The sequence below is a fragment of the Heteronotia binoei genome, chromosome 12 (assembly GCF_032191835.1).
Source record: "Heteronotia binoei isolate CCM8104 ecotype False Entrance Well chromosome 12, APGP_CSIRO_Hbin_v1, whole genome shotgun sequence".
Classification (NCBI taxonomy): domain Eukaryota; kingdom Metazoa; phylum Chordata; class Lepidosauria; order Squamata; family Gekkonidae; genus Heteronotia; species Heteronotia binoei.
Genome location: NC_083234.1, coordinates 59842793 through 59862218, shown reverse-complemented (window position 1 = coordinate 59862218; position 19426 = coordinate 59842793). Strand labels below are relative to the sequence as shown.

Here is a 19426-nt window from a genome sequence, read left to right as displayed (position 1 = left end):
GCGGGTATGTCGTGTCGGAGCAATGAGACCTTATCTGCGAAAAAGCTCGCAAAAGCCTCACAGCCTATTTCCAATTCTCTATTATTTTGTTTGCCCTGCGGCAATTCTGTTAATGACCGAATTATACTAAACAATTGTGCTGGGCACGAGGTCGCAGATGCGATTCTGGACGCAAAGTGATCCTTCTTTGCAATCCGAATAGCCATCTCATAGGTCCTCATAAATGACCTATATGATGTTCTCGTAGCTTCGTCACGAGCGTGTGGCGCCATTGTCTCTCTAGTCCAGCTAGATCAATCCACACAACAATCCACACAACAAGATCACTTTCTGGACATCAATGTACAAATATACAATGGACACATAATCACCACATCATATTGGAAATCCTCTAACCATTCTGCGTATCTACATTCTTCCATTTCAACATTCCGAGGTCAGTTAAAAACCATTTCAAATACAAAGTTACTTATCCAAAACTTGACATATTTTAAACAAACAGGGAGGTTCTAGTGTGAAACCATTGAAGCAGAATTTATTGCCGAATTCAGTTCTATTACACATGCAGAGTTAATCAGAATTGCAAGTTTCTTTTCCACCATAGATGTTAAATTAACATAATCTGCATAATTATTAAGATAGTAACTATCTGCATAATTATTAAGATAGTACCACCCGTGAGTGCAGCTATAAAAAGATCATTTTGTTCTTATGTATATATTTGGTTTCAGTATAAAAATATCATATACCTCCTGTGACTTCTTGTACTTAATAGCCTTTTAACCAATTCAGGGTATACCAGTCATCTCTGGTTCACAAAAGTTTATACCACATATCTATAACACATTTAGTTGTAATACCACAGATACTTTACCGCTGTATTGTTTTGACATAATGACCATCTAAAAAGCAATCCATGATTGTAAAGAAGCAAAGATACACATGACAGACATGTGCTATTTATTGAAAGTATCTAGCAAATGAATCATTTTCTTGCAAAGAAATATGTCTAGATGGTTTCCATTAAATTAAGAGACTAGAAGTGCAATCCTAAGAAGGTCTACTAAGAATCCTAATCAGGTTTCTTCACTGGGCTTACTCCCAGGAAAGTGTACCTAAGATTGCACTGAAGATAATTCAAAATCCTCTCCAGGTGTCAAGTGAGTTCCTTCTCCAAATCTTACAGAGGTAACTCAATAACTGCTGTCAACATGGTAAGACAAAAAGCATGCATAGCAATGATAGTGTAGAAACTGCCTTAGGAATAATAGCTACTATATCAGTTTGCATGTCTTGATTTGTTTAGTCTGGTTTAGAGATATATTTATACTATCTCTCATGTTCCAAAATGAACTTCTGAATTAGAAATTCTGGGCATACTACATCCCTCTTTTTCATGCATATATTAGAAATTGGATACTGCAGAGTTAATTTGGACACTTTAGCCAACTGGCACCTATAGGGAGTAAGGATTACTTACACATGGATTATGAATGCACATGAGCAAATACTAAATATGAAATTGGGAATAATGCAGTCCCCCCTTATTATTTTAATACCATGTGTGTTGTAAATTTAAATCGGAGGGGGGACTTGATGAGTGGCCAAGTAGATAAAAATTAGCAAAGGCACCCGAACTCTGGGTATATCTTTTTCAGTCCTATGGTAATCCTTAGTTTTGGAAGAAGTAGTAGTTTCAAATACCCAACTGGAGGTGTCTTCCTGAAAAAAAAAAAGTGAGTCCATGGCAGAAGTGAGATTAAAATGAGACATCTGATAATTCAAATACCATGCTCTAAATCAGGGGTGGCCAATGGTAGCTCTCCAGATGTTTTTTGCCTACAACTCCCATCAGCCCCAGCCATTGGCCATGCTTGCTGGGGCTGATGGGAGTTGTAGGCAAAAAAATCTGGAGAGCTACCGTTGGCCACCCCTGCTCTAAACAAAGGATCCCCAGCATATTGCCCATGGGCACCATGGTGCCTACCAACACTTTTCCTGGGTATTAGATGGCCCTTTGATAGTTCTGTGCTACCTAGAAGCTTTTATATAACCAAGACTTAAGTATGGAGTGACTGAGAGAGAGCCATCAGTGGGATGGGGATGCTAGAGAGCAATTAACTTCTCTTCTGTTTCCTGTCATGCTGACAAAGAAAGTCCTTAAATGAATGTGGGGGGTGTTGGGGCATCAAAATTCTCAACAGTATGAGGTAGCCCAAAGTGGATTGCATTTCTCTGCAATAAATTACTGAAAATGCTTACCCACCAGTCAACAAAAACAGGCAGTATGACCAGCAGTTTTAAATAAGATTACAGCTCTGTCTCTTTTGCCCCTCATAAATGTCTAATTCAGGAGATGTTTCTTCACACAGATGTCTACTGGAAGCAACTAATATTGTATACGCCACACTATTCACTGGAAGTAACTTTTGCATACTTTTCACTCTTTCTCTGCCACCTGTACTTAGTCATGAAATATCTGATGGACATACATGTTTGTTCAGCTGTACAGTCCCAGAAGATACATATTGTGTGATTACAAGCAGCTATGGAAATTCTGGTTGAATGAGATGTCATCAGTACTATTGCAGGAGCAAAAGAATAGCAGGCCCTAACACATTGGATGTAAGAGGCGTGCCCTGTAGCATACTGCTTCGACTTGAATGAACATTTGCTAAACATATATCAATCAATATTGGTAGAGCTTGCTTAATTGAGTTTACTAATTCCTGCACATCAGGATGGTTACATTTACAATGAAGGGCAAACCAACGCAACAACACTGGTTTTTCATGCAAAAGCTGTCTAGACAGGTCCCAAGGAAAGAACAATTTAACTATTTATGGCCCACGCAGAGATCATGCTTTGCTTTCTGATAGCTGCCGATAAACTTAGATGCTTGTGTCAGTCCCAATGCATCAAGCCACTGTTGGTCAAGTGACATTTGGTTTTTAGCACCATCTCCAGTCCCAACCTTTGCAATGTATAGTGGAAACGAGTCTGAAAGTGAGGTATTGAAGCAATGCCACCCAGAAGAACTGACCTCTGGCAGTTTCTCATGTGGTGACTGGGACTGGACTGTACCTGTCCCAAAGTGTCCAGGCCAAACCCAGGTATACAATAACTTGGGGCATGAAGGATGGCTTCTGTGCCAGTGCCTGCATACAACACAATATTTGACAAAAACTGGCTTAAAAAGGAAAAGGGAACTTACCAATCAACACAGGAGTTCTTCATCAGGTAAGCAGAAATTAATTATTTAGAAATTTTAAACTTTAAAAGAAAATTCTAGCCATCTGTGTCTGATAATTAATTTCTAAATAATTAATTTCCAAATTATTTCTAATAATTAATTTCTAAACCTAATTTCTCAATGTTTTAGAGTGTCTAGCATCTCTAAATCCAACTTATAATAGGATCTTATGTTTTACATTTTATATGTACTTTATTTCTGGTTGCTGTTCTTTCCCCCTACTGTATCCTTTCTATATGCAAATATGTGCATTTGTACTTCAACTAGAAAGATGGCAATAAATGGCACACGAGTTGCATTGATTTAGATCATTTGTTTGCCTTTTCTGGTGCTATCTACACTGCATTTCCTGCAGTGCACCCATTTCAAGCTTATCAAACATTGAGGCTGCATTTAAAATGTGACAGAAGTTCAGTGGCATCTTAAAGACTCTGGAGAGGCAATATTAAAATTTCCTAAGTAAATCAAACATATGGGATGATTTGCAGAGGCACTCATAAGTGGGTTCTCTGATAATGGAGCAAGAAACTAGTCAGTAAGGCCTTTGGCTTCTTCCAGTTCCAGGATTCTGTAACAATATGCTGGCTGTAGAAATAGCTGGCAGCGATGCTTTTAAAAGATATACTTTGGCATTAAAGGGCTTGATTGTACTTTGGGTGGTGTGGAGGGAATGGAACACTGGATTAATCATAAAGGTTTATTTTACTTGAGGCAAGGGGACACAGTCTGGGAAGAGCTGGTGACTCCTTCCCCACCATTATTTGAGACAGGAAGCAGACTACTCTTGCTGTTTCCAGTGGGGGACCCTTCTGCAGTAATGAAACAAAACTGGCAGGCGTGACGCAGAATCCTTGCAACCTGAAGAACTATAACCATGCCACACAGATATAGCAGAAACAGAGGATACACAAGAGGTGTGTCGGTATTACACTTGGCATCAGAAGGAAGAACAAAGAAGATAACAGACTTTGCTGATATTTTGTTTTTCTTTTTGGCATCTTTGCTTTTTGTGTGTTTGAACAACAGACTATCCTCCTCTGCTCATTAGTGCTGGACAAGATCTACTAGCAGCTCACGTGTGAATCCAGGCTGGCTTCTGCAACTCAAGCAAAAGGAACACTTACAGTACATCCAATGTTCTGTTTTTGCTTGAAGAAGGAGGCTACCCTGGCAACAACTGGGATGTTACAAAGCTGCATGTTCATTCAGGGAGGGTCCCAACACAGCCATCCAGACACTTGGTGCCCATGTTGCCACCCTACAGATGTAACAGGCATATTGATCTGGAAGGTTGTTGATATTGAAGCTCTTCTAGTTAAGTGGACTGTGAGAGCTGTCTGACAGGCAAAGATCATGGGAACTGTAGGCCAGTGGAATGCACTCCTGCAATAATGAGGCCTTTGACACCTTCTTCCCTTTAACGGCAGGATGACAGGCCACAAAGTAGAGAGCCAGTTTGGTGTAGTGGTTAAGTGCACGGACTCTTATCTGGGAAAACTGGGTCTGATTCCCCACTTGCAGCTGCTGGAATGGTCCTGGGTCAGCCATAGCTCTTGTAGGAGTTGTCCTTGAAAGGGCAGCTGCTGTGAGAGCTCTCTCAGTCCCACCTACATCACAGGATGTCTGTTGTGGGGGGCGGGAGGTAAAAGGAGATTGTGACTGCTCTGAGACTCTGAGTATAGGGCAGAATGTAAATCCAATATCATCGCCATCACCATCATCACCTTCTTCTTCTTCTGCATTCCACTGCTGAGTGGGCTTAGTCCACAGATATGCAATGTGTGTCCTCTGAAAATCCAGGAAATGGCTGTCTTGCAGCCCAGAATTTGAGGGCTTCAAAGAGGACAGCAAATCAATTTCTTGAGACTGATGGAACAGTGAATTCACTTTCTGCATTGAGGAGAAGTCAGGCTGCAACACCACCATGTCTTTATGGAAAATACACTAGACCTGGTCCCCTGGCTCTGACACACTCTATGCTGATGTGACCATCACCAGAAAGATCACCTTCATTTTCAGGAACATAAGCAAGTCATCCTTGAGTTGCTTGAAAAGCAACTGAATCAATGCCTGGATGACATACAACTACCAGGATAGGAAATAACGAACTACAGGTGGGTTGATGAGGGTCAGTGCCTTTCAAGGAAGCATTTAACTACAAGGTGCCTAGAAAGAGAGAACCAGTGACTATTCAGAGAACAGTGGGCAATGCCACTACCTGTCTCCTGAGTATATTCAGCTTCAAGTCTGAAACAGACCAACCTGTAAGAAAAGCAGGATGTGAGGGAGACTCTCTGTCCATGGGAGAAGATGCTTCCTCCAGCACCACTGGATATAGCCCTCCCAGGAGCAACTGAAGTGGCATGGAAGCTGTGTGAGCTGTGAACATGATCAGGTGACTAGCTCAGAGAATCCCTCAGTCATCAGCCCTTGCCACTTCATCTCCAAGTGGTCAAACAAAGAAATGCTGGGCCAGGGTGGACTGGGGAAGGGCTACTGTTGGGAAATACCAGTGGGGCTCAACTGATAGTCACACAAGGACTGAAAAACTGTCTCCATGACCAGCAGCAGGGCCATGCAGCTCATCTCTACATCCTCCTGCCTGAGGTGCCTATCACTTTTGACAGGAGTAGTATTAGAGGAAGGCATACAACAGATTATCTGACCATCAGGTCCCGCCAAGGCATTCAGCATCTCTGACTGTGCGCACTGGGATCCATCATTTTTGCACTGCTTAGCACCATGAAGAGGTTCAGGCAAGGATAGCTGAAGCACCATCAGATCTTCTGAAACAGCTCTGGGCAGAGGGATATTTCCCTGAATTCAACTGACTCTGGTTGAGCTAGTTTGCCATGATGCTGAGGCAGCAGTTGGATGTGTTCTACTCTCAGATACAACAAGTATCTCACACCATCAAGTGGGCCGTCTCTGCCTGCAGACTCTGAGAAATTGTGCTGCCCTGTTAATTCAGATGAACCTTCAGGGTGGTATTGTCCATGTGGGTGCAGATGCTCAAGCCCCAAACTACATGAGTGAAGTGGGCCAAGGTTAGGCAAATGGCCTAGAATTCCAGAAGACAGATGTGCGTTGCTTGTTGCCAGATCCCTTGGATGTGGTGTACAGTCCCATGAGCTCTCCATCACTACAGAGCATGGGTGAATATTTGCAGATCTGTGGATGGCTCTGCCTAGAGATGCTTTTTCACTATCCACTAGACCAGGTCTACTCTGCTGAAGGAATGGCAGGGCTATCCTGCAAGGTTTCCCAAGAGTGATGAGCTTCTGCTGAAAGACCCAAGAGTATGCCCTTGCTCATGGGACTATATGAATGGCTGCAATCATGTATCCCTAAACCTGAAACAGAGACATCGAATCTGCCATCTTTGCTGCCCTCACAAGGCCCACTGCTGCCACAATTTCTTGTTTTGCTCAGGATAGGGGGGAAAATTGTCTTGGATAGTGTTGTGCAGAAGAACTTGTGACAGGACCAATGGCTCTTCAGCTCAACCGACGAGGAAGCCATGCTTGTAGACATTCTGGACAATAATTTGTACATGTCCACTTCCTTGGCATAAGTCTATCACCAGCTTCTTGTGCATAAAATACAAGTGCCACAAAATACAGAGGAACTGCCTATAGCAGGGGCAGAAGGGGACATGAAGGTAAGCCTCAATGAGATCAATCAAGGTCATGAAGTTCCTTAGGTACAGTACCTTGACTAATATATTTGGCATTTCCATCCTGAATTTCATATACCACATGGATCAGTTGAGGAATCTGAGGTCCAGGATGGCTTTCCTGTTCCTGATCTTCTATGGTATTGTGAAAAAAAAAATGGAATAAACTGTGGAGAACCTTCCCTGAGATGGCACAAGCTCTATCATGCCGATATCCAAGAGGCAGGCCATTGGATTCCAAGTGCACTACCTTTCTACTGGGTATTGAGAGACCAGGGGTGTTAGAGAATTCCATGGAATAACCTTGCTAGACTTTGTCTTTCAACTTGCAGTCAGAGGCAGAGTGAAACCATGCCCTGTGAAATGTTTGCAACTGCACCCCAACTTGCATGTGCTTGGAATCAGCTGTGCTGGGGTGCTTCTTGACAGTCCTGCTGGTCTTGGCTGATGGCACTGTCACACCAGATTGGCCTGAAGACTTGTATAATGGTCTGAGTCTCTGAATTTGCCTCAAACCTTAGGGCCCTGAAGGAACAAAAAGGGTGTAACTCATAGCTCCTCTGGCACCTTGCTAGAAAAGGAAATATCCCTCTCCGTCCCAATGAGAAAATCATCTAGATATCTCTGAAGAGCATGCCATTCACAAATGGCCAAGATGCTACAGGACCATGAGATACAGTTGACTGGCCAAGTCTTGAGCCAATATTTCAATGGGCAATGATGCTTGATGCCCTTGCAGAGAACCTTACTTTGTGGCTTATTTCCAAGATGAATGCTGAGACTTTCTTCAGCCTGCCACAGGAAAGCATGGCATTCATCTCAGGATAGTCTCTGACAAGTCTCCTGAGGCACATAACTGAGGCCCTAGTTATGAATGAGGCAGTTGCAGAGGCCCTGATGGAGGGGCTGTGGCCTCATGGGTGCTGTGAAGTGCCACATCACATCTGTGGTTGGGGGAATTTTTAAGGGATCCCCCACTGATCTTCAGTAGTATCATCCCTGATGCCAAGCTTGTGATGAGGGAATCAATTATTGGGACTGTCAGGAAAACTGCTGCTTTGGGAGGAAAGTAATCTTTTTGTGCTTCATTTGGAAGTGCTGGCTGGTGGCAGAGGCCCATTCCTTCACCTCCACAGCAAAAAAAACCCAGGAAGGGTAGCACAGAACTTTGACCCCTGGGGTTGGAGAAGGATTCCAAGGGCCCTTCTCCCACTTCCAATGTTTCTGTAGGCAATTCAACATCTGCAGAATCTTCAGGGCTTTGTAAGAAGGGTAGTGGAGGGGCAGGTCATTCTGTGAAAACAAATGGAAAGACTACTGCCCATGAAGTGGAGAGGCTTCCTCCAACAGCTTTTCTGTCTCCTCTTCTGAATCTGAATCCCCACAGACCAGTCTTCCCGCTCAGACATACAACAAGAGGTCCCAGTCTTGTCAGCCTGATGGTACTACTAGACCCCTGCAGGCCTCCTCTGCAGTCAAGAAGGAGTCATGGGCTTCTATAAGGCAGCCTTCCCTCCCAACATGCCTGGCACTGGAGCAGGTTCATAGGGGATGGGGTGGGCAGAAAAGCTGATTGTCCTGCTTTGCCTCTTTCTGCTGGTTTGAGGGTCTCCCTGCTCCCTCATCTGCAGCTACAGATCATTTCTGGCAGACCTCAAAATTAGGAGGATCTTGGGAGGCCTTTGAGTCTGCCGCTCATTCTGATGGCCTGTAGGGAGTCACTGCTTCCCTGCCTCTCCTTTCTTCCAGAGGCTGAGCAACAAACCAAACTGGCAGGCTGAAAGGAGGAGGGCCACCCATGCTACTCCTTAAGGGACACTTGCAGCCTAGCCTCAAATCACATCTTCCTCCCTGGACACAGAAGTGGAGTGGTCTGACACTTCTCCCCAGGATTCAGTTGAGACAGAGTGGCTGGGCAGGGCCCTCCTGCTCCACACTCAGGGGTTGACTGAACTGAGATCTCTCTCTGAAGAATGGTTCTTCCCGAACCTTTGGCTGAACAACCCAACAACATGGCTGTAGCTGCTGCGTGGCAGGTGAAAGGAGCCCCAGAGGAAAGGGAAGAGGAGAGGAATATGACGACAGTACTCCCTTCCCCCCAGTTCTTAGGAATGCAGATAACAAGGGAGATGGCAGGCACACGGAAAGAGAAAAAAGGCTGCCCAGGGGCCATGGCACACTGAAAGCTCTGAGCTTTCTGAATGCATCCTGCTTCAAAGGATGATGAGGGAGAAGCATTCAATCACTGACAGGATGTCCTTCTCCCTCAAGCAAGAACAGCCTGCACAACCTATGGCTAGAAAAGTAAACCCAGTATTTGCAAAACACCCATGCAGATATATTGTGGCTGCCTCCCTCTCTCTCTTTGGGACCAATATGACAGTTTTCTACTCACAGGGCCAAACCAGCAAGCATACTTGGCCTTGTGCAATAGTTTTTGACATAAACAGATACAGACCCAAGCAGGGCTTGTTTACTAGTTTTCGATACAGTCAGAGATTGGAAACTCTATTTCTATACTAAGGAGATTTTAAAATGCTTTCGTTGCCACCAACATTTTACAAACTTGGACTGAAACCTGAAGTAAGAACAGCTGTTCACTGCATAGTACTTCCCCAAGTGAACAGCCTATCCATGAATAATAGTTCTCCTGCAGATAAAGTGAGTAAAGAAAGCAATAAAAATAAAGCAATTAAACAGCAACTTCTGATGTCTTTATGCTAGCAAAATGGATAAAAGACTGATATGAATGGTTATCATATTTCCCTGCCATTTTTGCCATGCTCTGGCAAAACTTGTGGCATACCATAAGTTTTGTCCTGTATCTTACATAACCTGCATTCAAACCTAGTTTAAAAAGTGATTTGATCACCAAACTGCAGTAAGTGCAGAAGACAATCAAAACTCTATCCTGCTCTGAAATCCCAGTTTGACTGTGGCTTGTCTTCTTTCCTGTCACCAAACAGACTTGCCACAAGGTAGTCCCAAGAGTCCTTGTGCTGCCAGTCTCCTGGCAAAGCTTTACCATGTCAACAGCTTGCTTGTCGTTGGTCAGATGCAGCAGTGCAGCATTAGCATGTGGCAAGCCAAGCCCTTCTGGTCATCTGATGTGCTGCCTAATGAACCAGAATTACTCTGGAATTCACAGGCTGGAAACAAAATTAAAGAATCTTCATTTATGGCCCTGCAACTAAATGAAGTTACTGGGGTAGCCAGCATTTGATGTCATGACAACTCACAGTTTAATCAAACTGATTTATAAACTGTAGCTTAACACGATGTTTGCGCACAGCCACAGAAGTGAATTCTGGACAGAGTGCTGTGATCGAATGTAAATTTAGATGTTGATGTTTTCGTGAAATGGCAGCGCGCTGCATATTATATAGATGTAAAACTTGAAGTACCAATGACATCACTATAGGTATTACGGTTTTTACACTTTCTGCAACATAACATACAACATGAGCTTTCTACAATTCTAATGATGTTCCAACGTACTTGCCTGCTTATAAATGGAGTTTCTATGACTGCACATTAGATTGCCAATATTAAGTATTTAATTTACATAATATACTTATTTATTTAAATTACAGTCCACCTTTCTCACAGGGACTCAAAGTGGATTACAAATAGTGAATTAACAAAATGGGACACTCAATAACAAATACATTAGGATTTTAGAAGTCTGGAGACACCAGTAAGAATTGAAGCATAGTGTAAGTATTAATATGACACATTAAGTGGTATAGAGATTACATAATAGGATCCATTTGGTATAGTACAATCCTATCACCTTTGCAGAAAAGCTGTCCTCAACGGCTAAGTTTTGCAGAGTTTGCAGAAGGTCCAGAGCATGGAAGCTTTCCTGACCTCCACAGGCAGCCTATTCCACAAAACAGAAGCCATGGTGGAGAAATCATGTGTACAGACAGTTTTTGATTTTGTCCATTAGCAGGTTGGCACCTCCAGAAGCCCCTGCTGACATGAGTGTTGTAGGAGAGAGGAGGTTCTGCAAATAAGAGAGGTCAAGGCCATGAAGGGCTTTGTATGTGATAGGCAAGACCTTAAACTGAGCCCACTAACTAGGCAGCCAATGGAGCATCTGCAGAATGGGAGGAATGTGTTCCATCTAGTTCCCACTAATAGCCAAGCAGCAACATTCTAGATCAACTGGAGTTTCCAGGTTGAGTTTGAGGGGAGACCAATGTACAGCACATTACAGCAGTGCATTACTGTGGTGTAAATCCTCGTGGACAGGTCAATCATATCAAGGTAAGGGGTCACCTTACAAGCTAGGATGAGTTGGCAGAAAGCCTTTTTTATAGCTGCATTAACTTGCTTCTCCAGTAAAAAAGCTGGATACCCAGTATGACACCAAGGTTTTCATCCGAGTCAACAATGGTCAGTTGAATTCCATCAAAAGCGGGGAGAACAATATCCTTCAAGACCTCCACCTTCCCAACCAGCATTACTTCTGTCTTTTTAGAGTTTAGTTTCAATTTATTCAGTTTTAGCCAGTTAACCACCATGGCCAGGCAGCAAGTCAAAGCCTCTACCATATCACCAGGAAAAGTGGAATAAGGATATATAGAGCTAAATATCATAAGCATATTATATCATACAATATCATAAGCATACCAAAACTACAAATGATTTATCTTAAGGGCTTCAAACAGAGATTAAAAGCATGGAGGATAGAATAGGTCCAACACCAATGACAACTGGTTTCCAACAGCAACCCTTTTGCACTTGATCTGTGAGGAATTCTTTGAACAAGTTCAACGCACATCCTATTATCTACTTCCGCCTCCAAGTTCCTGAATGAGATGACATGACCTACTGTGTCAAAGGCTGCAGTTAAATCTAAAAACAGCAACAGAGAGGCTTGGATTTTGTCTACACTCAGATGGAGGTCATCTTCAAAAGCTAGCAGAGCTAGCATAGCATGTCCTGAAGCCAGAATGAAAAGCAATTGAGCAGACAGAGCAGATAAGTTATCCAAGATGACCTGGAGTTGGTTCACTACTGCTCTCTCAATCATTTGCCCAGAAAGGGTAGATTAGAGACCAGGTAATAACTGGTCACATTATTTTTCTGCAAGAGTGGTTTTTAAAGTAATCGACAAATAACTAACTTTATACATTCCATAATACATTCCATACAAAAGCTCCCTATACCAGGGGTGTCAAACATGCAGTTTGGGAAACTAATCAGGCCCTCGGAGGGCTCCTATCAGGCCCCCAAACAACTGGCTGTTATCTGCTTCCTTCTCTCTTTCTTGCTTCCTTCTGCATCACAGCTTGCTTTGCAAGGCTTGCTCAACTGCACAGGAGCTATAGAGCAAAACCTCTATTTTCTCCATTGGTTGAGGCTTCTCACTTGAGGCGGAAGGGACAGCATGCTTTGCCAGGCTCTCTCAATAGCACAGCAGAGGTACTGAGCCAAGCCTCTCTTCCTTCTATTGGCTTAGGTTCCTCCCCCCAGTCCCCTGGAGAGGGAAGAAAGGAAAGAGCCAGAGCTTCCTTTGCCCAGTTCCCTGATTCCCATGAGAGGAATACAAAGAAAGCATCTTTAAGACCAATGAGTGCTAACGTTTTAAGCATGTTTTAATTTTTTTAAAAAATATATATGTGTTTGTCTGTGTACTTTATAAGGTCTATATCTCTGCTACCTGATCTTAAATAGGTACACACATGGCCTGGCCCGACATGGTTTGGCCCAACCCAACATGGCCTGGCCCAATGAGGTCTCATTTATGTCCAATCCGGCCCTCATAACAAATGAGTTTGACACCCCTGCCCTATACCATCATCCATGATATTCTTCTGGATTGGATGGCCAGGCTGGGTCTGAGTGGCATCCTTTTGTAGCAACTCCATTCTCTTTTGGAGGGTATGTAGGTCTACAGATGTGTGCTATGAGACTGTGGCACTACAGTTCCTGAACTATGGTTTCTGAACTATGGATGCTGCAAGGTTCTATGTTATCCCTTATATTATTTAACATTTATATGAAACCACTGGAGGAAATCACAAAAAGCAACTGGTTTTCTTGCCATCAATATGATGATGTCACCAAATCTAATTTCCATCAAATCCCTGAGAGACAGTGGAGATGCAGGATTTGTGCTTGGGACTGGATGGGAGGAAACGAGTTGAAACGTAATCCAGACAAGATGGAACTATTCTTGGTTGGAAACATAACTAAACTGGGTGTAGCCATTGAGCATTTGTTGGACTCCCCTTGAAAACTCAAGTTGGCAGCTGGGGAGACCTGATGCTGCTCTTGGATTGTGAGGTTGCAGCTGTGCCAAGAATCACCTTTCGCTGGCATTGTTCTGGTTCAGCAGGTACAGCCCATCCTAGACAAGAGAGACCTGGCTATGGTTACTAGTGCTTCGGTGACACCCAAGTAGGACTACTGTGTTGTGATGTATGCAGAGCTGCCTTTGAGAAGTGTTCAGAAACTGCAGTTAAGTCATACTTAACTGCCAAATTGCTGGCTGGGGGAAGCGATAAGGAGCACATAGATCATACTTTTTTCATCTACTCTGACTGCCAGGCACAATTCAATGCTCTTAACAGTGATGCCCTGAACAGTAAGGGGACACAGCATCTCAAAGAATGCCTTCCTTCTTGACTGGGCACTGATATAATCTTCAAAAGTACAATAGAAGTACAATAGGTGATTACAAGAGTGCGGTCTTCTCAGCAGCAGTGGTGTGACTGCAGAATGCCTTCTGAAGGGAAGGCTCTGTCCCCTTTTAGCATTTTGCTACATGATGAAGATGGTCCTCATTGAGATGATCTTTAACTTGCAGGCAATAGCGGCATTTATCACTTTTTAAAAGTTCGTTGTCATTGTTTACATATTGCTGATTGTGTATGGAACACAGTGAATTTTATGATACTTGTGAACTTATAATGAAGGAATACATTGTAACTTCCCTCGGAGATCCATATTAGAAACAGAAATGTGTTTCATACATCAATAAATATAGTGAACATCCAAACCATGAAAACTCTTTAAACAATCCCAAGATTGTTGGCTGGTGAGTATTCAAATTATGTAGTTGTGAATGCAGACAATCATTGAATGATCATTGTTAACATTCACTGATCTATTTCTATATTTTCAGATATTCATCAGATGCATGAGGAACAGTCAACATTAACTACTGGTAGTCTCAATGCTGTGAACATTTAAAAATATTTGTTGCAGCAAATATTGAAAATATGCTTTACATTTACAGTCTTAGATAAATTTTGTGAATGCTTGAAAACTCATACCCTGGTGAATGTTGATTGGCACATATCCAAGAAGTGGAGGAATAGATAATTATTTGGGGTCATTCACAACATTAACCAAGGATTGTCCATATTCACATGTGAGTGTTAACATTCATAAATTCTGGGAAACACTGTGGCATACAGAGAAATTGATTTTCATCCTGTGGATTATAAAACTAAACAAGAACGTCTTGCTCAATAACCACCTTATTTTATTGTTCTAGCTTTTAAATAAAACCAGTAAAATAAGACCTGTTGATGAGTACAGCCTTCTCAATAAGTCCCCATGGACAGTATGGAATGTGACCCTTAATTAAGAATTAAAAATAGTTTCTTGACCTCTGAGAGGTACTGCCAAAAGCAAAACAAACAGTTCTAGGTGTGGGTCATGACTGCCTGAAGACATCAGGGTGCCTTTGTGGAAAAGAATCACCAGGGTGGTCCCGGTATAGAAAATGTTGAGCAAAATTGGAAAACCAAGTAATGCTACATTGCAAAGTTTGAATACTCAAATATGTTTGTTTGTTTGCTTTACCTGCAAGATCTTCCTTTGAAGATACCAATCGTGGAGAGCTGTTTCCTGGTTCAATTCTTAAGGACAACCTGAAAAACAGAAATTGTGACATATCAGGAGTTAAACAGATTAAACAAAAGTGGAAGAATCAGCTTGTTGTTAAACATACAATACTATCAGCTGAAAGCAGGAAATCAAGCTTAGTCTGGATGTTTTCTTTTCTTCTTTCGACAAAACAGACGCACACCAGCAGTATTAAACTCTTGCCATATGAAGCCCATCAGACTTTTTATAAGAGCATGCAGACCACTACTGATGAGATATTTAATAGATTTTAAAAGCTATTTCATTCCACCATAGGCATGAATGAAAAACAATCCTTGTGGGTATGTCAGTTTGCCTGAAGAGTTATGATCAGCAACTCATGCCCCAGTCTCAAATTTGTTCCCTTGAAGTGTAATGCTCTAAATTGCCAGAGGCAGAAGGGGAGTGTCTTAGAAGAAGCCCCAGCACACAACTCTCCACTTATTTCTCAAGGAGATCACCAGCAAAACTAGTTGATCATCAGAGCATGTAGCGACTGAACATGGCTTGAATAGTTCCATCAACAGAAGAGTGTGATAGTGGGAGATGGAGAACACTGCCTCTCTTGTTTCCCCTTCTTTTTTTCTCTCATATCAGCCTACAAAACAGAGCCAAATCTTCTAGCTATTATTACTCATTTACTTTCAAATTTTATATCCTGGGTTTTTTTTAATCAATTCATATCCAAGCTGTCTTACAATGGATTAAAACAATACAAGAAGCAGGACCAGATAAAATGTGGCCCCTGGGTAATCTTTACAATCCCACAGGAACACCCCGACCTCTGGTGAAGTGGGAAAGTTAAGCAACAACCAATGAGTAGGCAGCCAGCGAGATGGAATGTGGCTTGTATCTTGGTGGCACTACGTTAAAACTGTTCCCCACCTCTGTGTTGCTGCTACCCACTAAGATACCGTGTGATCAAGTGGGTTATTAATAAAAATGTTCACAAATGAGCTCTTGAGAAAGCTGAATCTACATGTTTTGATTAGATATGGTTTTATGTGGAAATGGGACGTCCTCTGGGGTGTGAGGTTCACGTGTGGTTTACGGAACAAAGAAAGGAGCTGAGATGTACAGTCAGAGAGTCTCTGGCATGTGCATTCCTCACACAACGCCCTACCCTGCTGGATTAAAATGCCTGGTTTATGGTCCTCCAGAAGTGGGCTGCAAATTGGCATTCTCTGCTGAAAGTTATTTTAACCATGGTGAAGCCAGTGTGGCCCTATGCAGGCAAGGAAAAATGGGAAAGGAAATATGAATGCAATGTAACAGACAGGCATAGGTTCCAGAGTTGAAGCAGGGAGTGCTACAATATCAAAACATCTACATACCCCTCCAAAATGAACTATAAATACTACAACTGAAGTAAAATCTATGAAAAAGATACCCCCATTGCGGGGGCGGGGGGGAGTAAGTCACTCCAATAGCATAACACCCAGCCATTTCCACAGGGCCACTTCCTGTTCCTTGACTGCATTCTACCCATCAGTTTAATTATTCTTGATGCATAATTAACAAATCACATAAAGCAGTAGAATGCAGCTGGCCATGCCTATCCCAAACATCCATGCTCACCTTTTACTCTGCAACAGAAAGTGCATCACATTCACAGAGAAAAATGAACCTTTTCTATAAGTACAAAGAGGTACATTGCAAACATGCAACTTGCTCCCTCTCCCCAAGAGTCTCAAGGCAAAAGTTGGTTTAATCAAGTATACAGAAAACCATGAAAATGATGTTTTGCATCCTTAGCACATAGTCCAAGAACACTGGATCCTCCCCCTCCCCCTGTTCCCAATGCAATTTGTCAAATGTTTGTCACTAAGAGGGTCTTCTTTATATATAGAGATGCACTTTAAAATGTAGCTTTTCCTTATCACACAAGGAGACTCTCATTCAGCTTTTACAAGTCACTACAACAGATTCTCCCTCTCATGGACTGGTGCCTTGTCGTGGTGAGAGGGCTTGTGCGGTTCAATGAGACTGTGGACTATGCCATGCAGGACCACCCAAGATGGGCAGGCCACAGCTGAGAATCCAGACTAAATGTGATTCACTGGAGAAGGAAATGGCAAACCACTCCAGTATCCTTGCCAAGAAAACCCCATGAACAGAAACAAAAGGCTAAAAGATATGGCGCTGGAAGATGAGCCCCTCAAGTCAGAAGGTGCCCAATATGGTAATGGGGAAGAGCGTTCAAGTAACCACAGAAAGAGTGAAGCAGATGGGCCAAAGCCGAAAGGATGCTCAGTTGTGGATGTGTCTGATGGTGAAAAAACAGTCCAATGATGCAAAGAACAATACTGCATCGGAACGTGGAATGTAAAATCTATGAATCAAGGTAAACTAGATGCAGTCAAACAAGAGATGGCAAGACTGAACATTGACATCTTGGGAATCAGTGAACTAAAATGGACAGTAATGGGTGAATTTAACTCAGAGGATCACTACATCTATTATTGTGGGCAAGAGTCTTGTAGAAGAAATGGTGTGGCCTTTATAGTTAACAAGAGAGTGAGGAAGGCAGTAATGGGATACAATCTCAAAAATGACAGAATGATTTCGGTCCGTATCCAAGGCAAACCATTCAATATCACAGTAATCCAAGTCTATGCCCCAACCACTGACATAGAAGAGGCTGAAGTGGACCAGTTCTATGAAGATCTACAACACCTTCTAGAATTAACACCAAAAAAAGATGTCCTCCTCATCATAGGGGACTGGAATGCCAAAGTAGGAAGTCAAAAGGTGACAAGAACAACTGACAAGTTTGGCCGTGGAGAACAAAATGAAGCCGGGCAAAGGCTAATAGAGTTTTGTCAAGAGAACAAGCTGGTCATAGCGAACACCCTTTTCCAAAGGCGACTATAAGGCCTCTTCCTAAAAGGTGACTATACATGTGGACATCACCGGATGGGCAACACAGAAATCAGATTGATTATATACTCTGCAGTCAAAGTTCCTTACAGCCAGCAAAAACAAGACCTGGAGCTGATTGTTGCTCAGATCATGAGCTACTCATTGCAAAATTCAGGCTTAAACTGAAGAAAACTGGGGAAGCCATTAGGCCATTCAGGTTTGACCTTGATCACATCCCTTAGGAATATACAGTGGAGGTGAAGAATAAGTTTAAGGAACTAGAGTTGATAGAGTGCCTGAAGAACAATGGATGGAGGTTTGTGACACTGTACAGAAGGCAGCAATCAGCACCATCCCAAAGAAAAAGAAATGCAAGAAAGCAAAGTAGCTGTCTGATGAGGCTTTACAAATAGCTGAGGAAAGAAGGAAAGTGAAAGGCAAAGCTGAAAAGGAAAGATTCACCCAACTGAATGTGGATTTCCAGAGAACAGCAAGGAGAGATAAGGAGGCCTTCCTGACAGAACAATGCAAAGCAATAGAGGAAAATAATAGAATGGGAAGGACAAGCGATCTATTCAAGAAAATTGGAGAAATCAAGGGAACATTTCATGCAAAGATGGTCATGATAAAAGACAAAAATGGCAGGGACCTAACAAAAGCAGAAGAGATCAGGAAGAGGTGGCAAGAATACACAGAAGAATTATACAAGAAGGATCTCAGTGTCCTTGACAACCATGACAGTGAAATCGATGACATTGAGCCAGACATTCTGGAGAGTGAAGTCAAATGGGCTTTAGAAAGCATTACTAACAACAAAGCGAGCAAAGATGATGGTATCCCAGTTGAGCTACTCAAAATCCTAAAAGATGATGCTGTTAAAGTGATGCACACATTATGTCAACAAATTTGAAAAACACAACAGTGACCACAGGATTGGAAAAAGATCAGTTTATATTCCAATCCCAAAGAAGGGTAATGCCAAGGAATGTTCAAACTATTGCACCATTGCACTCATTTCACATGCCAGCAAGGTCATGTTAAAGATCCTACAAGCTAGGCTTCAGCAGTATGTAGATCGGGAACTCCAGAAGTTCAAGCTGGGTTTCAGAGAGGTAGAGGAACTAGAGATCAAACTGCCAACATTCAATGGATTATGGAGAAACTACAGGAGTATCAGAAAAACATCTATTTCTGCTTCAATGACTATGCTAAAATCTTTGATTGTGTGGATCACAACTGTGGCAAGTCCTTAAAGAGATGGGAGTACTGGACCACCTCACATGTCTCCTGAGAAACCTGTATAAGGGTCAAGAAGCAATGGTCAGAACGGGATATGGAACAACTGATTGGTTTAGAATAGGAAAAGGAGTTCAACAAGGATGTATATTGTCATCCTGCTTATTTAATTTATATGCAGAGTGCATCATGCGGAATGCTGGCCTGCATGAAGCACAAGCTGGAATTAAGATCGCCGGGAAAAACATCAACAACCTCAGATATGCAGAAGACACTACTCTAATGGCAGAAAGTGAGGACCTAAAGAACCTTTTGTTGAGGGTGAAAGAGGAGAGCACAAAAGTAGGCTTGAAATTCAACATAAAAAAAAACTAAGATCATGGCATCTGGCCCCATCACACCTTGGCAAATAGAAGGGGAAGATGTGGAAGTAGTGACAGACTTCACATTTCTGGGATCCAAGATCACTGCAGATGGTGACTGTAGCCATGAAATTAAAAGACGTTTGCTTC

At 42.5% G+C, this 19426-nt stretch overlaps 1 protein-coding gene across 1 annotated transcript in view; it reads right to left on the bottom strand.

Moving 5' to 3' along the window:
* The window catches only part of RALGPS1 (Ral GEF with PH domain and SH3 binding motif 1), a 311729-nt gene that overhangs the window by 46343 nt on the left and 245960 nt on the right, over nt 1-19426 (bottom strand). The window contains exon 13 of the mRNA XM_060251609.1: nt 14754-14821. Coding sequence (XP_060107592.1) covers nt 14754-14821 — 68 coding nt within the window. The remainder of the gene's footprint in view (nt 1-14753; nt 14822-19426) is intronic.